Source organism: Porites lutea, chromosome 12 (assembly GCF_958299795.1).
Source record: "Porites lutea chromosome 12, jaPorLute2.1, whole genome shotgun sequence".
Taxonomy (NCBI): Eukaryota; Metazoa; Cnidaria; class Anthozoa; order Scleractinia; family Poritidae; genus Porites; species Porites lutea.
In genome coordinates, this window is record NC_133212.1 from 6,560,872 (window position 1) to 6,583,927 (window position 23,056).

At 39.4% G+C, this 23,056-nt stretch overlaps 1 protein-coding gene across 1 annotated transcript; it reads left to right on the forward strand.

Annotated features, from left to right (window-relative positions):
• The first annotated feature begins 15,099 nt into the window (after nt 1-15,099).
• On the forward strand, nt 15,100-23,056 carry LOC140921494 (guanine nucleotide exchange factor C9orf72 homolog). Its single transcript, XM_073371497.1, has 10 exons — nt 15,100-15,440; nt 16,303-16,581; nt 17,042-17,140; nt 17,595-17,656; nt 18,214-18,286; nt 19,178-19,303; nt 19,997-20,196; nt 20,470-20,527; nt 21,133-21,242; nt 22,558-23,056. Exons 1-10 carry the CDS (start codon nt 15,231-15,233, stop codon nt 22,748-22,750), a joined length of 1,410 nt encoding a protein of 469 aa, XP_073227598.1. The 5' UTR covers nt 15,100-15,230; the 3' UTR covers nt 22,751-23,056.

Below are 23,056 nucleotides of genomic sequence, written 5' to 3' on the forward strand. Positions count from 1 at the left end.
TTCTGCTGCATTCAAAATAAACGTACACTCAATTATTTGTATGCTTGACTTGTCGGAAAAAATGTGCATGCGACAATCCCGAAAGGTAAAATAAGATATGACCAATACACTGTTCCTGACACTGTAGCTGCCGAAATTACTTTTGCTGCTTTTCTTTAGCAATCGCAAACATAAGTTTATGGTCTCTCGTGCCATTCTTGCAAATTTCTTTGAAGAACAGTGAACTCAAAACCGCACCCACAATACCTTTCGGGATTGTCGCGTGCACTTTTTCCAATAACCTTTCTTGAAATAGCTGCTTTTTTTTTAATGTATGCACGGAGGGAAGAATAGGGAGCTTACGATTTGACAAAAGGGACGCGAATAAAAACGTCTCTCAATAACAGAATTCGCATCCATTGAAACTTTTTCGCAAATATTCCAAGTCACCCAGTTACTCACAAGAGGGGAAAGGTGGTTGGAGCTGAAGAGAGGCGATCGCATCAGATTTCAAACAGAGATCAGAGCTGCAATATTTATCGTCTTCTCAAGCATGTTAAAGCATGGCCTGGGGCACAAAATCTTATAATGATCATAACTTCGTGAAAATTTATGAGAATTAGAACCTTCCAAAATTTGGCAACTTCAAAAAAATCGGTAACCTTAATTTTCCTGTAACGTAAGAAATCAGATATCTGTGGCCCTTAACACTTAAGGTCGAGTCCAGGAAAGAAAAGAAAACTAACTCCTACCCCATTTTGAATTTCTTTTTGAATATCATTATGACTCCACGTTTACGTGACTACATCACTTCAACCCTGATTAATTCAACGCTTCGAAAGAAAGTTTCTCGAAAGTTTTTGTAACTTTTAGAATTAAAATGCATGGCTGTAGAAGAAAAACAGCTTTATCTTCGCGGGGGTTCGAGACCAAAACTTGAGCCATGCCTTAACATGCTTGAGCTGCTGTGGTCCCGTTCTCAAGTAGACTAAAAATCTGGTCATTTTACTCCGTAGTTGTGTGGAGACGGCAAAGAAATTTTTTAAAAAAACGTGATACATGTGCTCTGGTGTTCTCTCGTTATAGGTACACCAATCAAGTAACGCTGAAAATCTAACATTCGGTGTGGAAAAATTAATTTGAATTACATATGAAAACCGAAACAGGTTCTTACAAAAATGGTAATCAGTACAAATTTAGGTTACTAGGTTCTTATATTATTTTCTGGAAAAAAAATTGTAGTTGAGAGTTTTTAGAGGTATTCAGCTTTTAATTATATTATATGCAGTTGCAGTCGTAAGGCACCAGTGTCTTCAAAGGAGAAACTTGACTTATCTTGTTTGCCCAAGTATACAGATTTTTTTTGAATAGATTTTAGAAAATAAGAACCTGGGAAATTTTAGCCTAACTGGTTCTTAAAAACTAGGTGCTTACTCGGCGAGTTTTCTGTATTCTGATTTGACTGCAAAAGAAATATGCGAAGTTAACCCCTTACTTGAGGCAATTGTGATTTTCGACCACACTGATTATTTAACTTCTGATTATTTCTTCTCAAAACTTGCTAAATTGGGGCTCGTAAGTCAGCAAACAGTAAGAAAACAACCCAGAGGCTGTGTTTATGCTGCACAAAGTAGTCAACGTGCTTTAATGTTAGCGGATAAATTAATGTTGTAGTAACCAACCGTTGCCGAATATGTTGTGATTGAAGATTCAGCCAAATGGAACCTGTTAAGCAAAGCAGAAACAGTATCTTTGTGATGGTGTACGTCAGTTACTAAGTCGCACAGCGAAGTTGTGTCCCTAGATGAATGCTGAAAAACGTTCGCTCAAAACGAAAACCTGTCTAGAGCAAAAAAGAATTCTTGGGGAAACAGCTAGTCGTATTGACACGTTAACTTCACCCTAGGTTTCGTAATTCTTAGTTACCTTCTACCAAGAAATTTCAAAGACTTACCTTAGGCAGTTTGACTGTGAAATGCCAAAACCAAAATTCTTTGACGGAAACGCACGATTTGGTAAGAGTCACTCGTTGTCGAATATTTATGATCCGATCACGATTTTCGTGGCCGAGAAATCTTGGCCGAGAGAGTAACACCTCAAAAATAACACCTTGACGATGTCAACGTCGAGTGGTTTCAAGTCACGTTTTTTCACGTTTCTTGAATATAATTAAGGCAAACAAATGTGGTTGACCTTTCACTGAAAAATAACCTTCTATTCAATTTAATTGTGTAGCCAATCGCCCTTTGAAATTAAAGGCAAGTGATTGCTGTTAATTCCGAGCCAAAAGCCAAAAGTATGACGAGCAACCTATAGCTATTTACAATAAACGGCGAACGTGAAGGTGTATCACGCACCAATTCGTTTTCCCTTTACTAGTTTACTGTTTCGTAAGGTAATCCGAGACAGTCGTGGATTCAGGATTATTCCTGACTTTTTGTCACTGAAACTTAATTGGATTCAGCAAGCTAGTAGTGGGGTGTGCACGCGGCCAAGAGCAAACTACGCGAAAAAATGTAGTCCTAACTTTTAACCTTGTTGATGAAATGCATAAGACTGTAGTTCTCAGTTTTGAAAATGTCGTGATGCAATGTTTGCGTGCGATCACTCAAATGGAACCTGCTACGGACAAATGTCTTTGTGAGGATGTTTATTATGTCGCAAGGCGAAATTATTTACTACAGTCAGTGATTCTGAAAATGAACCGTACGACGTGAAAGCAGTTGGGGGTACCAAATTTCCGAGCTTAGTTGCAATCAACCTGTGAAAAAGTATATAACTTTGACTCGGTGCACTGACGGACTGAGACGACTAGAACGATATGCATGCATGAGCAGTTATTTCGACCAACTCCTGCAGTTGTAATGTTTTATTTTCCTTTTTGTGGGTAACACTGAAGAGTATAGATCTGATACCAGCAGGTCAAGCTATTTCAGACACTGTATCAACACGGGGAATTTCTTGTTTTACTTTGCTTTGCTTTACTTGATGATAATAAGTGAAATTATACTGTATTATATTGGACGATTATCACTGAACTGAACCACATGTTTTTATTTGTGTTGCGCACGGGGAATGCATAAGAATTGCTTTCAAAATCCTTGATGACAGACGTTCGTCCAAAGAAGGGTTCTATTCGACAAGCTCAGTCGAATATAACAGCAGAGTCGATCCAAATACAAAAGTGCCGTTCCTAATTGATTCATACCTCGAACTTTACATGTGCCGATCGCGAACCTAACTGAATTAGGTTCGGCACATGTAAAGTTCGACGTTTGAACCGGGCCTAATCGTCATCATCCTCGGAGACCCAGGGGCGAGTTAGTCGGGTCGATAAAATGTTCCTGGTGAAAGTTTACTGTAAGATCGAGACGAGCTCGTCTCGAACTTACAATAAACTTTCACCACGAACATTTTATCGACCCGACTAACTGCCCTTGGGTCTCCGAGGATGAACAGTCATGAGCAAAACAATCGATTAAGGTATCATCCACCTTTCAGGACCGTCCTCGCGCGGATTTGCACCGCGATTGCGGCCCATGGTTTAAATAAATACGGCCTTACAAACCAAAGCGTACTTCTGAAAGCTTATGGTTTCTTTTTGCGGCTAAGTCTTTAAAAAAATCTTAAACCTTAACTCATTACAGAAACGAGGTGCTTTTTGCGAAAGTAGCTGTACATTTTTTTTGTAAATGTATGTACGGAGGGAAGAATTGGGAGCTTACGATTTGACAAAAGGGACGCGAATAAAAACGTCTCTCAATAACAGGATTCGCATCCTTTGAAACTTTTTCGCAAATATTCCAAGTCACCCAGTTACTTACAAGAGGGGAAAGGTGGTTGGAGCTGAAGAGAGGCGACCTCCATCAAAGATCAGAGCTGCAATATTTATCGTCTTCTCAAGCATGTTAAAGCATGGCCTGGGGCATAAAATCTTATAATGATCATAACTTTGTGAAAATTTATCAGAACCGTCCAAAATTTGGCAACCTCAAAAAAATCGGTAACCTTAATTTTCCTGTAACCTAAGAAATCAGATATCTATGACCCTTAACACTTATGGTCGAGTCCAGGAAAGAAAAGAAAACTAAAAATGGGGTGGCGAGATGCCACACATCCTCGGAGACCCAGGGGCAGATAAAGGGGGCGAGGGAAAGTCTAAACGGGCGGAAAAATATATATCGAACGAAGAAAAGTAAAGAAAGGCGAGAAGAGCCCCTGGGAACAATGTCTTACCAGACCAGTTCCAAACGGTCGTCGCCGTTCTGGCTTCTGATTGGTGCCAGAAAACTTGTGTTTTTCTGGCACCAATCAGAAGCCAGAACGTTTAGACTTTCCCTCGCCCCCTTTATCTGCCCCTGGGTCTCCGAGGATGGATGCCACACAGTATTTATTAAATACAGTATTTTTGTTATTTTATCATCATTTCTTGCTTGAATCTGGCCGGAATGGTTGACTCTTTTTTATATATAATTAGTAGTTAAGCAAAATAGGTCACGTGATACTTTTCACCTGTTAATATTTTTTTACGTTTCTCGAAAGTTTTTGCAACTTTTAGAATTAAAATGCATGGCCGTAGAAGAAACACAGCTTTATCTTCGAGGGGAGTCGAGACCAAAACTTGAACCATGCGTTTATAACATGACTAAAAATCTGGTTATTTTACTCCGTAGTTGTGTGGAGAAGGCAAAGAAATTAAAAAAAAACGTGATACATGTCTGGTGTTCTCTTGTTATAGGTACATCAATCCGTGGAGTAACGCTGAAAATCTAACATTCGGTGTGGAAAAATTTATTTGAAGTAATATATCAAACATGAGATGCAGTGTTTCATCACCAGATGAAACACCGAGAAGAGAGTTGAAAATACGACGCGCAGCGGAGTATTTTTGACGAACTTCGAGGTGTTTCATCTGGTGATGAAACACTGTGTCGAATGTTTGATATTTCTTCTCAAACAAAATCATTTTTGAAGGAGAAATTAAGGATGCAAATACTAAGCAGTGTTTCATCCGATTTCCAAACACTCATTAAACATTAATTTCCTTTGTATTTTCTTAATGAATTATTAATGAGTTTGAGAATTACATATAAAACCCGCGACTAAGAACCTGCATTTTCCTGAGATAGACCGAAACAGGTTCTTACAAACATGGTATCAAGTCCAGATTTAGGTTATTAGGTTCTTATATTATTTTCTAAAAAAAAAAATACATTGTAGTTAAGAGTGTTTAGTGGTATTCAGCTTTAATTCTTGGCTATATAAAATCTGCATACCGTTACATATATGCAGTTGGATTGGTAAAGCACCAATGTCTTCAAAGGAGAAACTTGACTTATCTTGTTTGCCCAAGTATACAGAATTTTTTTTATCCTCTCTTGATTTTAGAAAATAAGAAGCTTAACTGGTTCTTAAAAACCGGGTTCTTACTCGGGGGGTTTTCTGTATTCTGATTAATTTGACTGGAAAAGAAATATGCGAAGTTAACCCCTTACTTGAGGCAATTGTGATTTTCGACTGCACTGATTATTTAACTTCTGATTATTTCTTCTCAAAACTTGCTAAAATGGGGCTCGTAAGTCAGCAAACAGTAAGAAAACAACCCAGAGACTGTGTTTATGCTGCACAAAGTAGTCAACGTACTTTAATGTTAGCGGATAAATGTTGTAGTAATCAACTTTGCCGAATATGTTGTGATTGAAGAAGTATACGATCAATTCGGCCAAATGGAACCTGTTAAGAAAAGCAGAAACAGCATCTTTGTGATGGTGTACGTCAGCTACAAAGTCGCACAGGGAAGTTGTGTCCCTAGATGAATGCTGAAAAACGTTCGCTCAAAACGTAAGCCTGTTCAGAGCAAAAAAGAGTCTTGGGCAAACAGCTAGTCGTATTGACACGTAAATTTCACCCTAGATTTCGTAATTCTTAGTTACTTTCTACCAAGAAATTTCAAAGACTTACCTTTCGCAGTTAGCTGCAATTTGACTGTGAAATGCCAAAACCAAAATTCTTTGACGGAAACGCACGATTTGGCAAGAGTCACCCCTTGTCGAATATTTATGATCCGATCACGATTTTCGTGGCCGAGAAATCTTGGCCGAGAGAGTAACACCTCAAAAATAACACCTTGAAAATGAATGATGAATCTACTGACGATGTCAACGTCCGAAACGTCGAGTGGTTTCAAGTCACGTTTTTCACGTTTCTTGAATATAATTAAGGCAAACAAATGTGGTTGACCTTGTAATGAAAAATAACCTTCTATTCAATTTAATTGTGTAGCCAATCGCCCTTTGAAATTAAAGGCAAGTGATTGCTGTTAATTCCGAGCCAAAAGCCAAAAGTATGACGAGCAACCTATAGCTATTTACAATAAACGGCGAACGTGAAGGTGTATCACGCACCAATTCGTTTTCCCTTTACTAGTTTACTGTTTCGTAAGGTAATCCGAGACAGTCGTGGATTCAGGATTATTCCTGACTTTTTGTCACTGAAACTTAATTGGATTCAGCAAGCTAGTAGTGGGGTGTGCACGCGGCCAAGAGCAAACTACGCGAAAAAATGTAGTCCTAACTTTTAACCTTGTTGATGAAATGCATAAGACTGTAGTTCTCAGTTTTGAAAATGTCGTGATGCAATGTTTGCGTGCGATCACTCAAATGGAACCTGCTACGGGCAAATGTCTTTGTGAGGATGTTTATTATGTCGCAAGGCGAAATTATTTACTACAGTCAGTGATTCTGAAAATGAACCGTACGACGTGAAAGCAGTTGGGGGTACCAAATTTCCGAGCTTAGTTGCAATCAACCTGTGAAAAAGTATATAACTTTGACTCGGTGCACTGACGGACTGAGACGACTAGAACGATATGCATGCATGAGCAGTTATTTCGACCAACTCCTGCAGTTGTAATGTTTTATTTTCCTTTTTGTGGGTAACACTGAAGAGTATAGATCTGATACCAGCAGGTCAAGCTATTTCAGACACTGTATCAACACGGGGAATTTCTTGTTTTACTTTGCTTTGCTTTACTTGATGATAATAAGTGAAATTATACTGTATTATATTGGACGATTATCACTGAACTGAACCACATGTTTTTATTTGTGTTGCGCACGGGGAATGCATAAGAATTGCTTTCAAAATCCTTGATGACAGACGTTCGTCCAAAGAAGGGTTCTATTCGACAAGCTCAGTCGAATATAACAGCAGAGTCGATCCAAATACAAAAGTGCCGTTCCTAATTGATTCATACCTCGAACTTTACATGTGCCGATCGCGAACCTAACTGAGTTAGGTTCGGCACATGTAAAGTTCGACGTTTGAACCGGGCCTAATCGTCATCATCCTCGGAGACCCAGGGGCGAGTTAGTCGGGTCGATAAAATGTTCCTGGTGAAAGTTTACTGTAAGATCGAGACGAGCTCGTCTCGAACTTACAATAAACTTTCACCACGAACATTTTATCGACTCGACTAACTGCCCTTGGGTCTCCGAGGATGAACAGTCATGAGCAAAACAATCGATTAAGGTATCATCCACCTTTCAGGACCGTCCTCGCGCGGATTTGCGCCGCGATTGCGGCCCATGGTTTAAATAAATACGGCCTTACAAACCAAAGCGTACTTCTGAAAGCTTATGGTTTCTTTTTGCGGCTAAGTCTTTAAAAAAATCTTAAACCTTAACTCATTACAGAAACGAGGTGCTTTTTGCGAAAGTAGCTGTACATTTTTTTTGTAAATGTATGTACGGAGGGAAGAAGAGGGAGCTTACGATTTGACAAAAGGGAGGAGAATAAAAACGTCTCTCAATAACAGGATTCGCATCCTTTGAAACTTTTTCGCAAATATTCCAAGTCACCCAGTTACTTACAAGAGGGGAAAGGTGGTTGGAGCTGAAGAGAGGCGACCGCATCCGATTTCAAACAGAGATCAGAGCTGCAATATTTATCGTCTTCTCAAGCATGTTAAAGCATGGCCTGGGGCTTAAAATCTTATAATGATCATAACTTTGTGAAAATTTATCAGAACCTTCCAAAATTTGACAACCTCAAAAAAAAAAAAGGTAACCTTAATTTTCCTGTAACTTAAGAAATCAGATATCTATGACCCTTAACACGTATGGTCGAACCAGGAAAGAAAAGAAAACTAAAAATGGGGTGGCGAGCTGCCACACAGTATTTATTAAATACAGTATTTTTGTTATTGTATCATCATTTCTTGCTTGAATCTGGCCGGAATGGTTGACTCTTTTTTATATATAATTAGTAGTTAAGCAAAATAGGTCACGTGATACTTTTCACCTGTTAATATTTTTTTAAGTTTCTCGAAAGTTTTTGCAACTTTTAGAATTAAAATGCATGGCCGTAGAAGAAAAACAGCTTTATCTTCGAGGGGAGTCGAGACCAAAACTTGAATCATGCGTTTATAACATGACTAAAAATCTGGTCATTTTACTCCGTATTTGTGTGGAGAAGGCAAAGAAATTTAAAAAAAAAAAACGTGACACATGTCTGGTGTTCTCTTGTTATAGGTACACCAATCCGTGAAGTAACGCTGAAAATCTAACATTCGGTGTGGAAAAATTTATTTAAATTACATATAAAACCCGCGACTAAGAACCTGCATTTTCCCGAGATAGACCGAAACAGGTTCTTACAAACATGGTAACAAGTCCAGATTTAGGTTGTTTTTTTTAAAAAATACATTGTAGTTAAGAGTGTTTAGTGGTATTCAGCTTTAATTCTTGGCTATATAAAATCTGCATACCGTTACATATATGCAGTTGGATTGGTAAAGCACCAATGTCTTCAAAGGAGAAACTTGACTTATCTTGTTTGCCCAAGTATACAGAATTTTTTTTATCCTCTCTTGATTTTGGAAAATAAGAACCTGACAAATTTAGCTTAACTGGTTCTTAAAAACCGGGTTCTTACTCGGCGGGTTTTCTGTATTCTGATTTGACTGAAAACTGAAATATGCGAAGTTAGCCACTTACTTGAGGCAATTGTGATTTTCGACTGCACTGATTATTTAACTTCTGATTATTTCTTCTCAAAACTTGCTAAAATGGGGATCGTAAGTCAGCAAACAGTTAGAAAACAACCCAGAGACTGTGTTTATGCTGCACAAAGTAGTCAACGTACTTTAATGTTAGCGGATAAATGTTGTAGTAATCAACTTTGCCGAATATGTTGTGATTGAAGACGTATACGATCAATTCGGCCAAATGGAACCTGTTAAGCAGAGCATAAACAGTATCTTTGTGATGATATACGTCAGTTTCAAAGTCGCACAGGGAAGTTGTGGTTGTGTCCCTAGATGAATGCTGAAAAACGTTCGCTCAAAACGTAAGCCTGTTCAGAGCAAAAAAGAGTCTTGGGCAAACAGCTAGTCGTATTGACACGTAAATTTCACCCTAGATTTCGTAATTCTTAGTTACTTTCTACCAAGAAATTTCAAAGACTTACCTTTGGCAGTTAGCTGCAGTTTGACTGTGAAATGCCAAAACCAAAATTCTTTGACGGAAACGCACGATTTGGCAAGAGTCACTCCTTGTCGAATATTTATGATCCGATCACGATTTTCGTGGCCGAGAAATCTTGGCCGAGAGAGTAACACCTCAAAAATAACACCTTGAAAAAGAATCTACTGACGATGTCAACGTCTGAAACGTCGAGTGGTTTCAAGTCACGTTTTTTACGTTTCTTGAATATAATTAAGGCAAACAAATGTGGTTGACCTTATACTGAAAAATAACCTTCTATTCAATTTAATTGTGTAGCCAATCGCCCTTTGAAATTAAAGGCAAGTGATTGCTGTTAATTCCGAGCCAAAAGCCAAAAGTATGACGAGCAACCTATAGCTATTTACAATAAACGGCGAACGTGAAGGTGTATCACGCACCAATTCGTTTTCCCTTTACTAGTTTACTGTTTCGTAAGGTAATCCGAGACAGTCGTGGATTCAGGATTATTCCTGACTTTTTGTCACTGAAACTTAATTGGATTCAGCAAGCTAGTAGTGGGGTGTGCACGCGGCCAAGAGCAAACTACGCGAAAAAATGTAGTCCTAACTTTTAACCTTGTTGATGAAATGCATAAGACTGTAGTTCTCAGTTTTGAAAATGTCGTGATGCAATGTTTGCGTGCGATCACTCAAATGGAACCTGCTACGGGCAAATGTCTTTGTGAGGATGTTTATTATGTCGCAAGGCGAAATTATTTACTACAGTCAGTGATTCTGAAAATGAACCGTACGACGTGAAAGCAGTTGGGGGTACCAAATTTCCGAGCTTAGTTGCAATCAACCTGTGAAAAAGTATATAACTTTGACTCGGTGCACTGACGGACTGAGACGACTAGAACGATATGCATGCATGAGCAGTTATTTCGACCAACTCCTGCAGTTGTAATGTTTTATTTTCCTTTTTGTGGGTAACACTGAAGAGTATAGATCTGATACCAGCAGGTCAAGCTATTTCAGACACTGTATCAACACGGGGAATTTCTTGTTTTACTTTGCTTTGCTTTACTTGATGATAATAAGTGAAATTATACTGTATTATATTGGACGATTATCACTGAACTGAACCACATGTTTTTATTTGTGTTGCGCACGGGGAATGCATAAGAATTGCTTTCAAAATCCTTGATGACAGACGTTCGTCCAAAGAAGGGTTCTATTCGACAAGCTCAGTCGAATATAACAGCAGAGTCGATCCAAATACAAAAGTGCCGTTCCTAATTGATTCATACCTCGAACTTTACATGTGCCGATCGCGAACCTAACTGAGTTAGGTTCGGCACATGTAAAGTTCGACGTTTGAACCGGGCCTAATCGTCATCATCCTCGGAGACCCAGGGGCGAGTTAGTCGGGTCGATAAAATGTTCCTGGTGAAAGTTTACTGTAAGATCGAGACGAGCTCGTCTCGAACTTACAATAAACTTTCACCACGAACATTTTATCGACTCGACTAACTGCCCTTGGGTCTCCGAGGATGAACAGTCATGAGCAAAACAATCGATTAAGGTATCATCCACCTTTCAGGACCGTCCTCGCGCGGATTTGCGCCGCGATTGCGGCCCATGGTTTAAATAAATACGGCCTTACAAACCAAAGCGTACTTCTGAAAGCTTATGGTTTCTTTTTGCGGCTAAGTCTTTAAAAAAATCTTAAACCTTAACTCATTACAGAAACGAGGTGCTTTTTGCGAAAGTAGCTGTACATTTTTTTTGTAAATGTATGTACGGAGGGAAGAAGAGGGAGCTTACGATTTGACAAAAGGGAGGAGAATAAAAACGTCTCTCAATAACAGGATTCGCATCCTTTGAAACTTTTTCGCAAATATTCCAAGTCACCCAGTTACTTACAAGAGGGGAAAGGTGGTTGGAGCTGAAGAGAGGCGACCGCATCCGATTTCAAACAGAGATCAGAGCTGCAATATTTATCGTCTTCTCAAGCATGTTAAAGCATGGCCTGGGGCTTAAAATCTTATAATGATCATAACTTTGTGAAAATTTATCAGAACCTTCCAAAATTTGACAACCTCAAAAAAAAAAAAGGTAACCTTAATTTTCCTGTAACTTAAGAAATCAGATATCTATGACCCTTAACACGTATGGTCGAACCAGGAAAGAAAAGAAAACTAAAAATGGGGTGGCGAGCTGCCACACAGTATTTATTAAATACAGTATTTTTGTTATTGTATCATCATTTCTTGCTTGAATCTGGCCGGAATGGTTGACTCTTTTTTATATATAATTAGTAGTTAAGCAAAATAGGTCACGTGATACTTTTCACCTGTTAATATTTTTTTAAGTTTCTCGAAAGTTTTTGCAACTTTTAGAATTAAAATGCATGGCCGTAGAAGAAAAACAGCTTTATCTTCGAGGGGAGTCGAGACCAAAACTTGAATCATGCGTTTATAACATGACTAAAAATCTGGTCATTTTACTCCGTATTTGTGTGGAGAAGGCAAAGAAATTTAAAAAAAAAAAACGTGACACATGTCTGGTGTTCTCTTGTTATAGGTACACCAATCCGTGAAGTAACGCTGAAAATCTAACATTCGGTGTGGAAAAATTTATTTAAATTACATATAAAACCCGCGACTAAGAACCTGCATTTTCCCGAGATAGACCGAAACAGGTTCTTACAAACATGGTAACAAGTCCAGATTTAGGTTGTTTTTTTTAAAAAATACATTGTAGTTAAGAGTGTTTAGTGGTATTCAGCTTTAATTCTTGGCTATATAAAATCTGCATACCGTTACATATATGCAGTTGGATTGGTAAAGCACCAATGTCTTCAAAGGAGAAACTTGACTTATCTTGTTTGCCCAAGTATACAGAATTTTTTTTATCCTCTCTTGATTTTGGAAAATAAGAACCTGACAAATTTAGCTTAACTGGTTCTTAAAAACCGGGTTCTTACTCGGCGGGTTTTCTGTATTCTGATTTGACTGAAAACTGAAATATGCGAAGTTAGCCACTTACTTGAGGCAATTGTGATTTTCGACTGCACTGATTATTTAACTTCTGATTATTTCTTCTCAAAACTTGCTAAAATGGGGATCGTAAGTCAGCAAACAGTTAGAAAACAACCCAGAGACTGTGTTTATGCTGCACAAAGTAGTCAACGTACTTTAATGTTAGCGGATAAATGTTGTAGTAATCAACTTTGCCGAATATGTTGTGATTGAAGACGTATACGATCAATTCGGCCAAATGGAACCTGTTAAGCAGAGCATAAACAGTATCTTTGTGATGATATACGTCAGTTTCAAAGTCGCACAGGGAAGTTGTGGTTGTGTCCCTAGATGAATGCTGAAAAACGTTCGCTCAAAACGTAAGCCTGTTCAGAGCAAAAAAGAGTCTTGGGCAAACAGCTAGTCGTATTGACACGTAAATTTCACCCTAGATTTCGTAATTCTTAGTTACTTTCTACCAAGAAATTTCAAAGACTTACCTTTGGCAGTTAGCTGCAGTTTGACTGTGAAATGCCAAAACCAAAATTCTTTGACGGAAACGCACGATTTGGCAAGAGTCACTCCTTGTCGAATATTTATGATCCGATCACGATTTTCGTGGCCGAGAAATCTTGGCCGAGAGAGTAACACCTCAAAAATAACACCTTGAAAAAGAATCTACTGACGATGTCAACGTCTGAAACGTCGAGTGGTTTCAAGTCACGTTTTTTACGTTTCTTGAATATAATTAAGGCAAACAAATGTGGTTGACCTTATACTGAAAAATAACCTTCTATGCAATTTAATTGTGTAGCCAATCGCCCTTTGAAATTAAAGGCAAGTGATTGCTGTTGATTCCGAGCCAAAAGCCAAAAGTATGACGAGCAACCTATAGCTATTTACAATAAACGGCGAACGTGAAGGTGTATCACGCACCAATTCGTTTTCCCTTTACTTAGTTTACTGTTTTGTAAGTTAATCCGAGACAGTCTTGGATTCAGGATTATTCCTGATTTCTTGTCAGATCTGATACTAGCAGGTCAAGCTATTTCAGATACTGTATCAACACGAGGAATGTCTTGTTTAACTTTGACTTGCTTTATTTGATGATAAGTGAAATAAAGCCGTTATATTGGACGATAATCACTGAACTGAACTACACGTTATGTTTGTGTTGTGCAGGGGGGTGCATAAGAATTGCTCTAAAAATACTACCGTTATATTGGACGATAATCACTTAACTGAACTACACGTTATGTTTGTGTTGTGCACGGGGGTGCATAAGAATTTCTCTAAAAGTCTATGACAGACGTTCCCCAAAAGAAGGGCTGATCAGAAAAAAAATTAGCCATGAGCAAAACAATCGATTAAGGTATCATCCACCTTTCAGGACCGTCCTCGCGCCAATTCGAGCCGCGATTGCAGTAGTTTAAATAAATACGGCCTTGAACGAAAGCGTACTTCTGAAAGCTTATGGTTTCACTTTGCGGCTAATTTCTTTAAAAAATCTTAAACCTTAACTCATTTCGGAAACGAGGTGCTTTTTGCGAAAGTAGATGTGTCTGTTAACATAGTCCAGACCGGCCAAGACAAACGGAAGAAAACGATTAAGATCGCATTCGCTTTTTGACACGTTTGACTACAAAATCGTATGTCTGAGATTTTTTGTCAAGTGGGTTTGCACTTTTGTCGTTACCAGACTACAAGTACGTTGGCCAAATTTCAGCCAAATTAGTACTCTGGGTAGCAGAGGTTTTTTCTCGCGTGCGAGCCGCGAGAAAAAACCGCGCATGAAAAGGCTCTGGCACCCAGGGTACCAAATTAGTTCACGCGTTAAAGACATGGTTCCCTGCTAGCAAAGGTCTCTCCCCGGGGGAGAGGGGGGGATACATGGATTAATTTTTGCTGGGTATGTGCCGCTGGCCTGTCAGAGCCCCTATAGCTTTACCTGAGAGCGACTACGCGTGTGCCTACCTAAAAAGATGTTGGTGAAGATAAATTTGAAAACAAACAAACAAACAAACAAACAAATAAAACAAAAACAAAAACGGAACACAGAAACATAGCAGAGGAAAAAAAAGGAAATAAACGATGGCTGAAATTTTTTGGCATAATTCGCAATTTATACGAGCATAACTTTCATTCTAGTTTCTGAAAATGACTGCCAGGATAATTTGCACTTTTGGCTAGTTTTCCAGCTCAAAATTTTAAGTTAATGATTGATGCAACCAGTTTTATTTTTTTGGCCGTACATCATGAATGTTATAAGCAAATTTAAGTAAGAAAATCAATTTTTTTTCAGTTTTGCGTGTGGAAGGATTATCGTAGGCTTGATTATCAGCCGCTGTTCGGGAAAATGAGCCCGCCCTCATCCCCCGGGGAGGATCAAGATCAAACCGGGAGACGGCGGAAATCGAGCCTAGGATTATCGTGGTAAAACCACTGAAAAAAAGTTAAATTCAACCTGGTTTGTCAGTTCTCTGTTCGCGGAGCGAAAATATAGAGCAGTTCGGTTTTGAGTATCTGGTCAATTTTTTAAGCCGGTCTAAAATTCGCGTTGCCGTGTGAACGTCGGCTCACTCAGTCCGACCCGTGAACCTCCCCTGCTGCTCATACCTGCATGCAGAGGAGATCTGGGTCTGAATTTGCTTTCAGAACAAAATGGCGGCCAGTCTTTGACAATGTCTATGACATGATTTACGCGTTTGCACTCAGCATCCTTGCTCAAAGCTTGCCGATGACTTGATAACTGTTATAGCCAGCTTATTGCTCATAAACACATAATGGCAAAAGAGAAGGAGGTTTTAGATGACGTGAGTTTTTGGACGACACCGGCTGATGATGGCTTCCGGTTCTCGAACCTAACATCAGATCATGTGTCTAAGCTTGCGGAGAGTGGTCCTTTTGTCGCAGTGGTGTTGTGCTACTGGGATAACGTTTTAGGACCTAGACTCCAGCATGTATGGAGAGGAGTCGGGGATGCCGAATTTCAGGTAAATGATCTCTCTAACTACAGGCAGTCCAGGCTCACAATAAAAATCCTCTAGGCCAAATTATAAGGATTTGTATGGGATTTATGAACATGAGTTCGATAAAACGGTGAAAATGCACATTAACAGTCATTTGACTGTATTTATTTGTGTTTTCTATGTATGTATGTAGTTCAGTTGCCTTTGTGTTGTTTTCTCACTGATCCCTGACCTATGAATACTATTTTGGCAAGTTTTGACATTCTGGTTTCTCACCAGGTGTGAGCCTGGTTGCCCTGTGCTTTAACCTTCTTAGAAGTTACTGGTACATTTTTAATATTAACGAATGTGCATAAAGATATTTTATTGTTCAAGAAGCAGACAAAAATTTGGAAATTTTGGGTACAAAATTTTGACTGTCTAAATCATAACATCTAGAGACTGTCAGAATATAGCTTTCAGACTTCTGAGGCCCAATTTGGAGGGTTACGTATATCCCTAGTCTAAATTACACACACAGCCGTTTTGCATTTTGAGGAGTAGGCCATTTCCCTGTCGGTATTATCCCATCTTTTTGTCATTTGTCGCCATTTTATCATGCTACTAAGGGCCTCAGGGTCTCGCTACTGACAGAGGGCATGTACCTGAACCCTACCTTTAGCATGATGGCTGCTAATGGGAGTGTTAGGCAAGTAGGGGGGTTAGTGGGATGTTAGACCACCTCAGGGTTGGAGTTACAAGTTCAGTCATAGGCACTGGAGCACTGATCCATCACTTGTAGGTTTTTATAGTCATTCAAAATAAATAATTATTATCCCAAGTATCTTGTATCTTATCTCTGTAACTTTTAAGACATTATTTTTTTTCTTATGATTGATTTACACAGGAAGCAAGTGTACGATATGTAGTGGGACGGACTCTCCATGGTGAACTTTTACGAGATACTCCTGAAAACCTCATCGACACCAAGTTATTTGTGCTGAAAGATCACAGTATTGTCTGCCATTCTTTCATTTTCTATGGACGTGACAAGTCTGGCACCAATATTTCTGGCCTGTCTCTCATAATTCCATTCTCAGAATTCAAAAGCTACTTGCCATATGTGGAATTGGTTGAAGAGCGAGTTAAAATTCTTATTGCTAAGCTCAGGGTTTTGCAAGCCAAGGTATCAGCATTCAGTGTTTAACATGTGTATGGTTATTTTAATTCAATGACTACATGTACATATGGTTTTTGCTTTAACAACAGAACATTACACTTTAATCATCCAGAAGATTTGCTGTTAGTAATGGTAACAGGACTGAGTGGAGTCCAATGAGTATGATTACAGACCGAATTGGACGACACAAAGTTCTCTATCACAATTTGTGATATAATAGGCTATTTTTTAAATCAAAACACAAGAAATTCGAAATTTTGTTTTGCAAGCAGTGAAAAAAAAAGCCATTTAGTGCACGCATGATGGCACGTACTGTCCAATTACTTAGGCATGACGCGTACTGTCCTATTAAACTGTCCAATTAAGGCTGAAATCAGGGTAGTTGATAGCCAATCAGATTTGACAATTTTGTTATAGTTATGATTAAGTTTTAAAATAATCTCTGACTCTTAATTTGCTTGTTCAGGACTTAACATCTGCTGTATTGTCATTTGGTAGCCATCTACCTCGCTTTATCAAAACAATAACCAGTCTTCAATCAGTAGGTGTTCCTGATTCTATTCCGGTAAGTAATAATGTTGCATACTTTTGCTGATAACATCAAAAGGGTATAAACTCATTGAACTAAATACGGTTCATAACTATTATTTTCATTTCCAAAAAAAGACAGTTGAAAAGGCTGTGGAATATGTTGTTATTTTTGTTGTTGTTGTTGTTTTAATTTTTTTTTTCGTGATTTTTGTGTCATGTCTTTGTCCTCCATAAAAGTGTAGACCACCGGATTCCCAAAAGAAAAAAAGAAAAAAGAATGGGGACGGGGGGGTCTGAGGGGGCTGGAGGAAGAACTGAGTGTGCAAGGCCCCTAGTAGTTCAGATTAAAAATGGCTCTTCCAAGGAGAAAGGGGGTCATCAGTTTGAATTAAACTGAAGGCAAACTTGTTTGAAAAGCAACATTACTTTTCAATACTGTAGAATGCACACATCTTCAAGGTGACAAACAAAAATATTTTTATTTGTAGTTAAGTGAGACAGCCTTTGGTCCTGGACAATCAAACAAGCTTGAGGATCGCTTTTTAATGAGGTACATGTAACACATTAAAACAGTTTCCTTTATATAGACATAACCGTGAACATAATGTAAATGTCACGTCACCCTAATGATACAGCTGTATGCTACCTTTCTTCACATGAATGCGGGCTTTAGTTTTAGTTTTGGGAGCATTTGTCACTAGCGTGCTTTAATTCCAATGAAATGGGTTTTAGCATCAGAGGTGAATCTAAGGGAAGGGCTCATGTAGTCCACCCTATTTTAGCCCAAAACTGAACCCTCACTCACAAAGGTCTCAGGATCCATCACCAAAGTTCCTAGAGATGATTTTGTTTAGCCAAAGAGAGTAGACTTTCTAGATCATTGATCCTGTGTTGTAGCAAAATATGGGACCAATATTTTCTCTTTCCATAAAATTGGACTAGGGCAGATTTATTTTGGGACTAGGGAGGGAAGGGTGCTAGGAAAATAAAAAGGAAAACAGAAACTACGAGCCTTTCTCCGTGTGGATCCAAAATGACAGCAGAAATGACAAATAAGAATTTTTTCCCCTATTGGTTTCATGCCTCTATATTTTTTTCCTTTTCCAGAGTCATCACGTCGCATTTACAGACATTTGGAAGTACACTAGTTGTGGGAAAAACACTGGACAAAGTCAACATGGTATATGATCTATGTCTTTTCATTAGGCACATACTTGGTGTAAATACCGAATTGAATATGTTCAATTAAGTTTAAAAGTTACCATCTGGCTTTCTTTATTTCTACAATTGTAACATAGAAAAACTTCATGACCCCTTTTTTCATAAATTTTTCTAAATGTATTTGATCACATGTTTGCAAGCCAATTTTTGAAAAGGCAAGAACCTTGAGAATGTCCCTTAGTAGGCTGCAATCTCTTTTTATGCCCATTTAACATATTGAATTTTTGGCTAAGCTGGAAAGCATGTTAGTTTTCATACCAGAGTATCAGGAATGATTATTAATACTCACGAGGGCTGAGTTGTTCAAAGCTAGGTTAAGATAACCCAGGGTTAGTGCGAAATTTGAATTCAGATTTGAAAGCTTAAAAAGCATATTTAGTTAAATTCTTTGTATCTACAATATGATGATTGGATGATCCTAAAAGAATAGACAAAATCATCTGAGAAAATCCTCAATTCGAATAAAAGGAAAAGGAACCCGGATTAAAATCTAACCTCAGGTTAGCGCTAATCGGCCTTCGAACAACTGGGCCCCATATTAGAACAAGACATCGAAGACATTCTTGGATTCTGGATTCCATCCACGTGCACCCTGTGGATTCCGGATAATTCTGTTTACTGGATTTCAGATCGCTTGTCAGTGGAAGTTAGATTCTGGTTTGCAATTGTTAGTGGGATTCGGAACTTCCTGAGTTGAATTCCCAGAATTCTGGATTACTCAAGCAAAAGTTTACCAGATTCCAGAATCCCAATTATCTTACAAGGGGCAAACTTCCCTTGTTTGATATGCATTGTATTACTAGAAAATGATTCTGATTGTATTTTTGTATTTTTTTTTGTTGCGCTACAGATGGTCAACACCTTGGCATTACTGTTGTCCTCTGAGGAGCGACGAAGATCACGTTATGCCGTAGAGACTTTGTCTAATGACTCTGATTTGTACGATTCTGATCTGTTTGTTCAAGGCTTGCTTAAGGTGCTTACTAGAGCTAGCTTCTTTTTGTCAATCAATAGTTGCGGTTACACTAGACGTTTCAGAGCTTCTCATGGCGAAATGGCTTTGGTTGGGCTCAGTCTAGGTTGTGATCGACGTCATGCTTGCGTTTACACTCTGATAAATTACCCCAGCGAAAGAGAAAACGTTGCCTCGATTTTGCAACTAAAGAAAATAAGCTGTTGACTTTTTTGACGTTTTAAAAGTTTACTAAAACAGTTCTGAGTGTTGAAAACTAAAGCTGGTGTTATGTTCGGGACCATTTTGCCAGCTAAAGATTTCTGAAACGCGAGGCGTTTTAGCAACTAGTTGTTGCCCATGTTTCTAATTCTTGTATGTTAAATGAAATCCCAGGAAATAAAACAAGACGGCGCCGACGGCGTTTGACACGGTAGGCCTCAAGAGTGAACAGTTTTATCGCTTAAGAACGAATTATCCGGGTTCCTAATAGATTCTGCCTTTTTACAAGGCGAGAAGTGGAATATTTAGGAAAGATGGTGTGAGACTGCATGGGACTGTTTTTATGCAAGGTTGCTCCCCCTTTCCCCCAGAAACGCCTGATACTCAGGCTCGGATTAAGGGATTTAGCGAAACTTTGGGTCGGGACGACAGCATTAAAGAACCCTCCCTCATAAATACCTTCAAATTATGGGATCATGTCTCTTTGTACATTAGAGCACCAAGGATCCTTTCAGTCTTCCAGTTAAAGGAATCATCACCAGTAGCCTTCCCAGCACTCTGGTTGACCTGGATACAGGTGAAGTCAAACAGACCTGCCCCTTTAACCAACATGTGGTCATAAGAAAAGAGTTCATTGACATTGAGTTGGCGCTGCTGCTAGAGGAGGCGGAAGATGCTCCAGTATTCCCTGCGCTGTGAGTACTTAAAAAAATCTCTTCTTGACACCGTGCGACCTGAGCATCGATTTGTCTTCTTCTTGGTCAATCGAGTAGGAGAAAAAAAGGCTCTGAGGGAATCCCGTCAAACCTTTGAAATCGCCAAAGCCCGAACTTCTGGACTAGTCAATTCTGTTTTCCCTGAAACAAGTTTTTCGAGAGCGAGCATTCGTTTATTGATACTGATGATCATAACTGATGTTTTCACTTTTCACTGGCGTAAATGAAACTGTGTATTTTTCTTTATTCAAGGGGTTTATTTCACAACTCAGAAGAAGCTGGTATGCTGGTACAAGCGTTCTTGCATGATGTAAGTAACAATTACACAAGAATAGGAACCAAATAAGAACGGCGCGCCTGTCTCCCTCTCCTCGCGCCGTGTCCGATGGATAGCTTTATCCAACGTTTGAACAACCCAGGCATGGTCTATATGCCGGATAGCTATAAGCAATAGAAATGAATCAATGATGGTGCAATTTCTTTTTCCTTCTCTCTCGTAATCGACCTTCCAAAAGACTACGCTGTTGTTTATGATTACCGAGGGTCTTGCTCGTTTAAAGCCCTTGAAATCTGGCAGCCTGCTAGGGTGGAGGTTTTGTTTGGCCAACGTAGAAATGAGTGGAAAAGCCAGAAAAACGCCCATTTCTCTGTCTCTCTCTTTTTCGCCCCTTTCTACTATCGGCTCATTTACGCGCTTGGCAGACAAGCTATGAAGCTGGAAGCAAAGCTAAGCCTAGCTGGCCTTTCAGTTCATAATGATTTACAGTTAGTGGTAGCATACTACAAGCTTTAATTATACACCAAACCCTTGATACCCATACTACCATGAATGATATCTATCATGACAAGCCCTAAGTTATTCAGTAGTTGATCCACTGTTTGATACTTACTTTTGTATATCTGTTCACTTCACAGCTCAATCTCCTTCCTTACGTTTGCGGTGTCCGCGAGGGATTCATCGATAATTTCCTGCGTCTCCTTGACAGAAAAGCTCTGGCACTCATCAAATACGTGGAAGCTAAAACGTATGTATAATATGCCCCATAATATCAGGGCAGTTTAATTGTAAGTCTGCTAAAGGTTCTCTAATTAACTGGAACCCAACCCCTTCCCCCAACACGTTCAGTGGCACCTGCACATGTAAATTCAACTCAGAGAATGAATTTAAATGAATATGATTTCAATGTGAAATGTAACCCTAAGTTCTGTAGCGTTAACAATCCTTCCAAGTTTACCTGTTTGCAACGCTCATAATAGAGTATTGACGCACGCCAACCGGAAGAGGACTTTTTGCGTTCTTGGGCATTAGTTTTGCCTAATTTTTTCGGGAAAATCGTCTCTTGTAAATTCAACTGAGTTGAGTTGAATTTACCGCCGCCTGGTTGGCTCAGTTGGGAGAGCGCCGGTCTGCTGAGCGGGAGGTCACGGGTTCGAACCCCGGCCGGACCAACACTCAGGGTCTGGCAGCCTCAGGGTCTTTAAATAACTGAGAAGAAAGTGCTGCCTTTGTGATGACATCTGCAAACGGTTAGACTCTCTAGTCTTCTCGGATAAGGACGAAAAACCGTAGGTCCCGTTTCACAGCACTTACACTTATCTGGTTCTTGTGGGACGTAAAAGAACCCACACCACTGTTCGAAAAGAGTAGGGGACGTAGACCCCGGTGTTGTGGTCAACCTTCACACATCACATCATGGGTTGGGTGGGTACAGTAAGATCATAAATGGACTGAGAGCGGCTGCCAGTGGTTCCTTTGTATGCTGACGTCCGAGCTTACTGTTCACATGTTAAAAATGTATTGTAAAGAGAGCACGTCTGTTGTCCTCTCATCCACGACTCTTCTCTTCATTCTTGTACGGTAAAGACACTGAGAAATACACATTCGGTAGCGCCAACGCCTTTTAGTTAGGCTTAAAAAGGCCACACTTCTGGTTAACGTACGTCGCTCAAAAACGACTTTGCCTAAACTCCCTGTTGATGCGCACATCTAACTTGTTTTAAAATACAGACTGCTGATACATAGGGTTAGTCAGTAAATTCCACCAATGTTTGCTAGCAGAGAACAAACGCAGTTATCGTAGTATTGTTTTGGGAAAAATGCCACATTATAGCAACATGGAAGCTCAAATACGTTACACTGCAGATAAATAAAATTCGACCACAATGCCACCCTACCCCTTCCCCCGCAGGATAAACTTTATGATTTATTCTTCTTCTTTAGTGCTATTGAATTGTTTTCTCAACTTTTCAATCCTAGTTCACATCTTTACCACTTACAGTCAAACCTGGTCAATCGTACCCCAATAGAGTGTATCTGTTTTCTCTTTGTTTTCGTGGTAGGTCATTTGGCACAGTACCAATGGATCACGCTGCTAGACGTCAGTTACGCCAGGATCTTCAACTCGCCACGGAGGAAGATTACTCCATCGTGTTAACACGCGCGGAAAAACTACATTCTGGAATTTACACGTTTCTGAAAGGGGATCCTCGAGAGAGTGTGGCTCGAGTCCAGGCCAATTTCGAGTCGCTCTAAGCAACCACGTGACAGGGCGGCCATGTTGGAGTTTAGTCCCCAAAGGAGAGATTTGCTTTTGTTCTTGATCACCAGTATGGTCGCCGTGACGTCACGTGCAAACCAGCAATACTCAAGCATGTGTCCAAGTTCTCTCCTCTTGACTTAGCTTCTTCCGACACAAAAGAAATGAGAAACGGGAATGGGGCTGTATGTCCCTCAGCTTTAGAGATGAAGATTGACTCTTCAAGATAAAAGAGAGTTTTAGCAACCACGAAAACAACGGCAGCGAAACGTCACTTAAAAACGGGAATTCGCGCTTTTTCA

What these genes read in the sequence shown, in the direction of transcription:
- LOC140921494 (XM_073371497.1), top strand. Translation starts at nt 15,231, where the DNA reads ATGGCAAAAGAGAAGGAGGTTTTAGATGACGTGAGTTTTTGGACGACA. An exon ending in CACTGGACAAAGTCAACATG is followed by an intron (nt 18,287 to 19,177) that starts GTATATGATCTA and finishes GTTGCGCTACAG; the next exon opens with ATGGTCAACACCTTGGCATT. An exon ending in GCTCCAGTATTCCCTGCGCT is followed by an intron (nt 20,197 to 20,469) that starts GTGAGTACTTAA and finishes TCTTTATTCAAG; the next exon opens with GGGTTTATTTCACAACTCAG.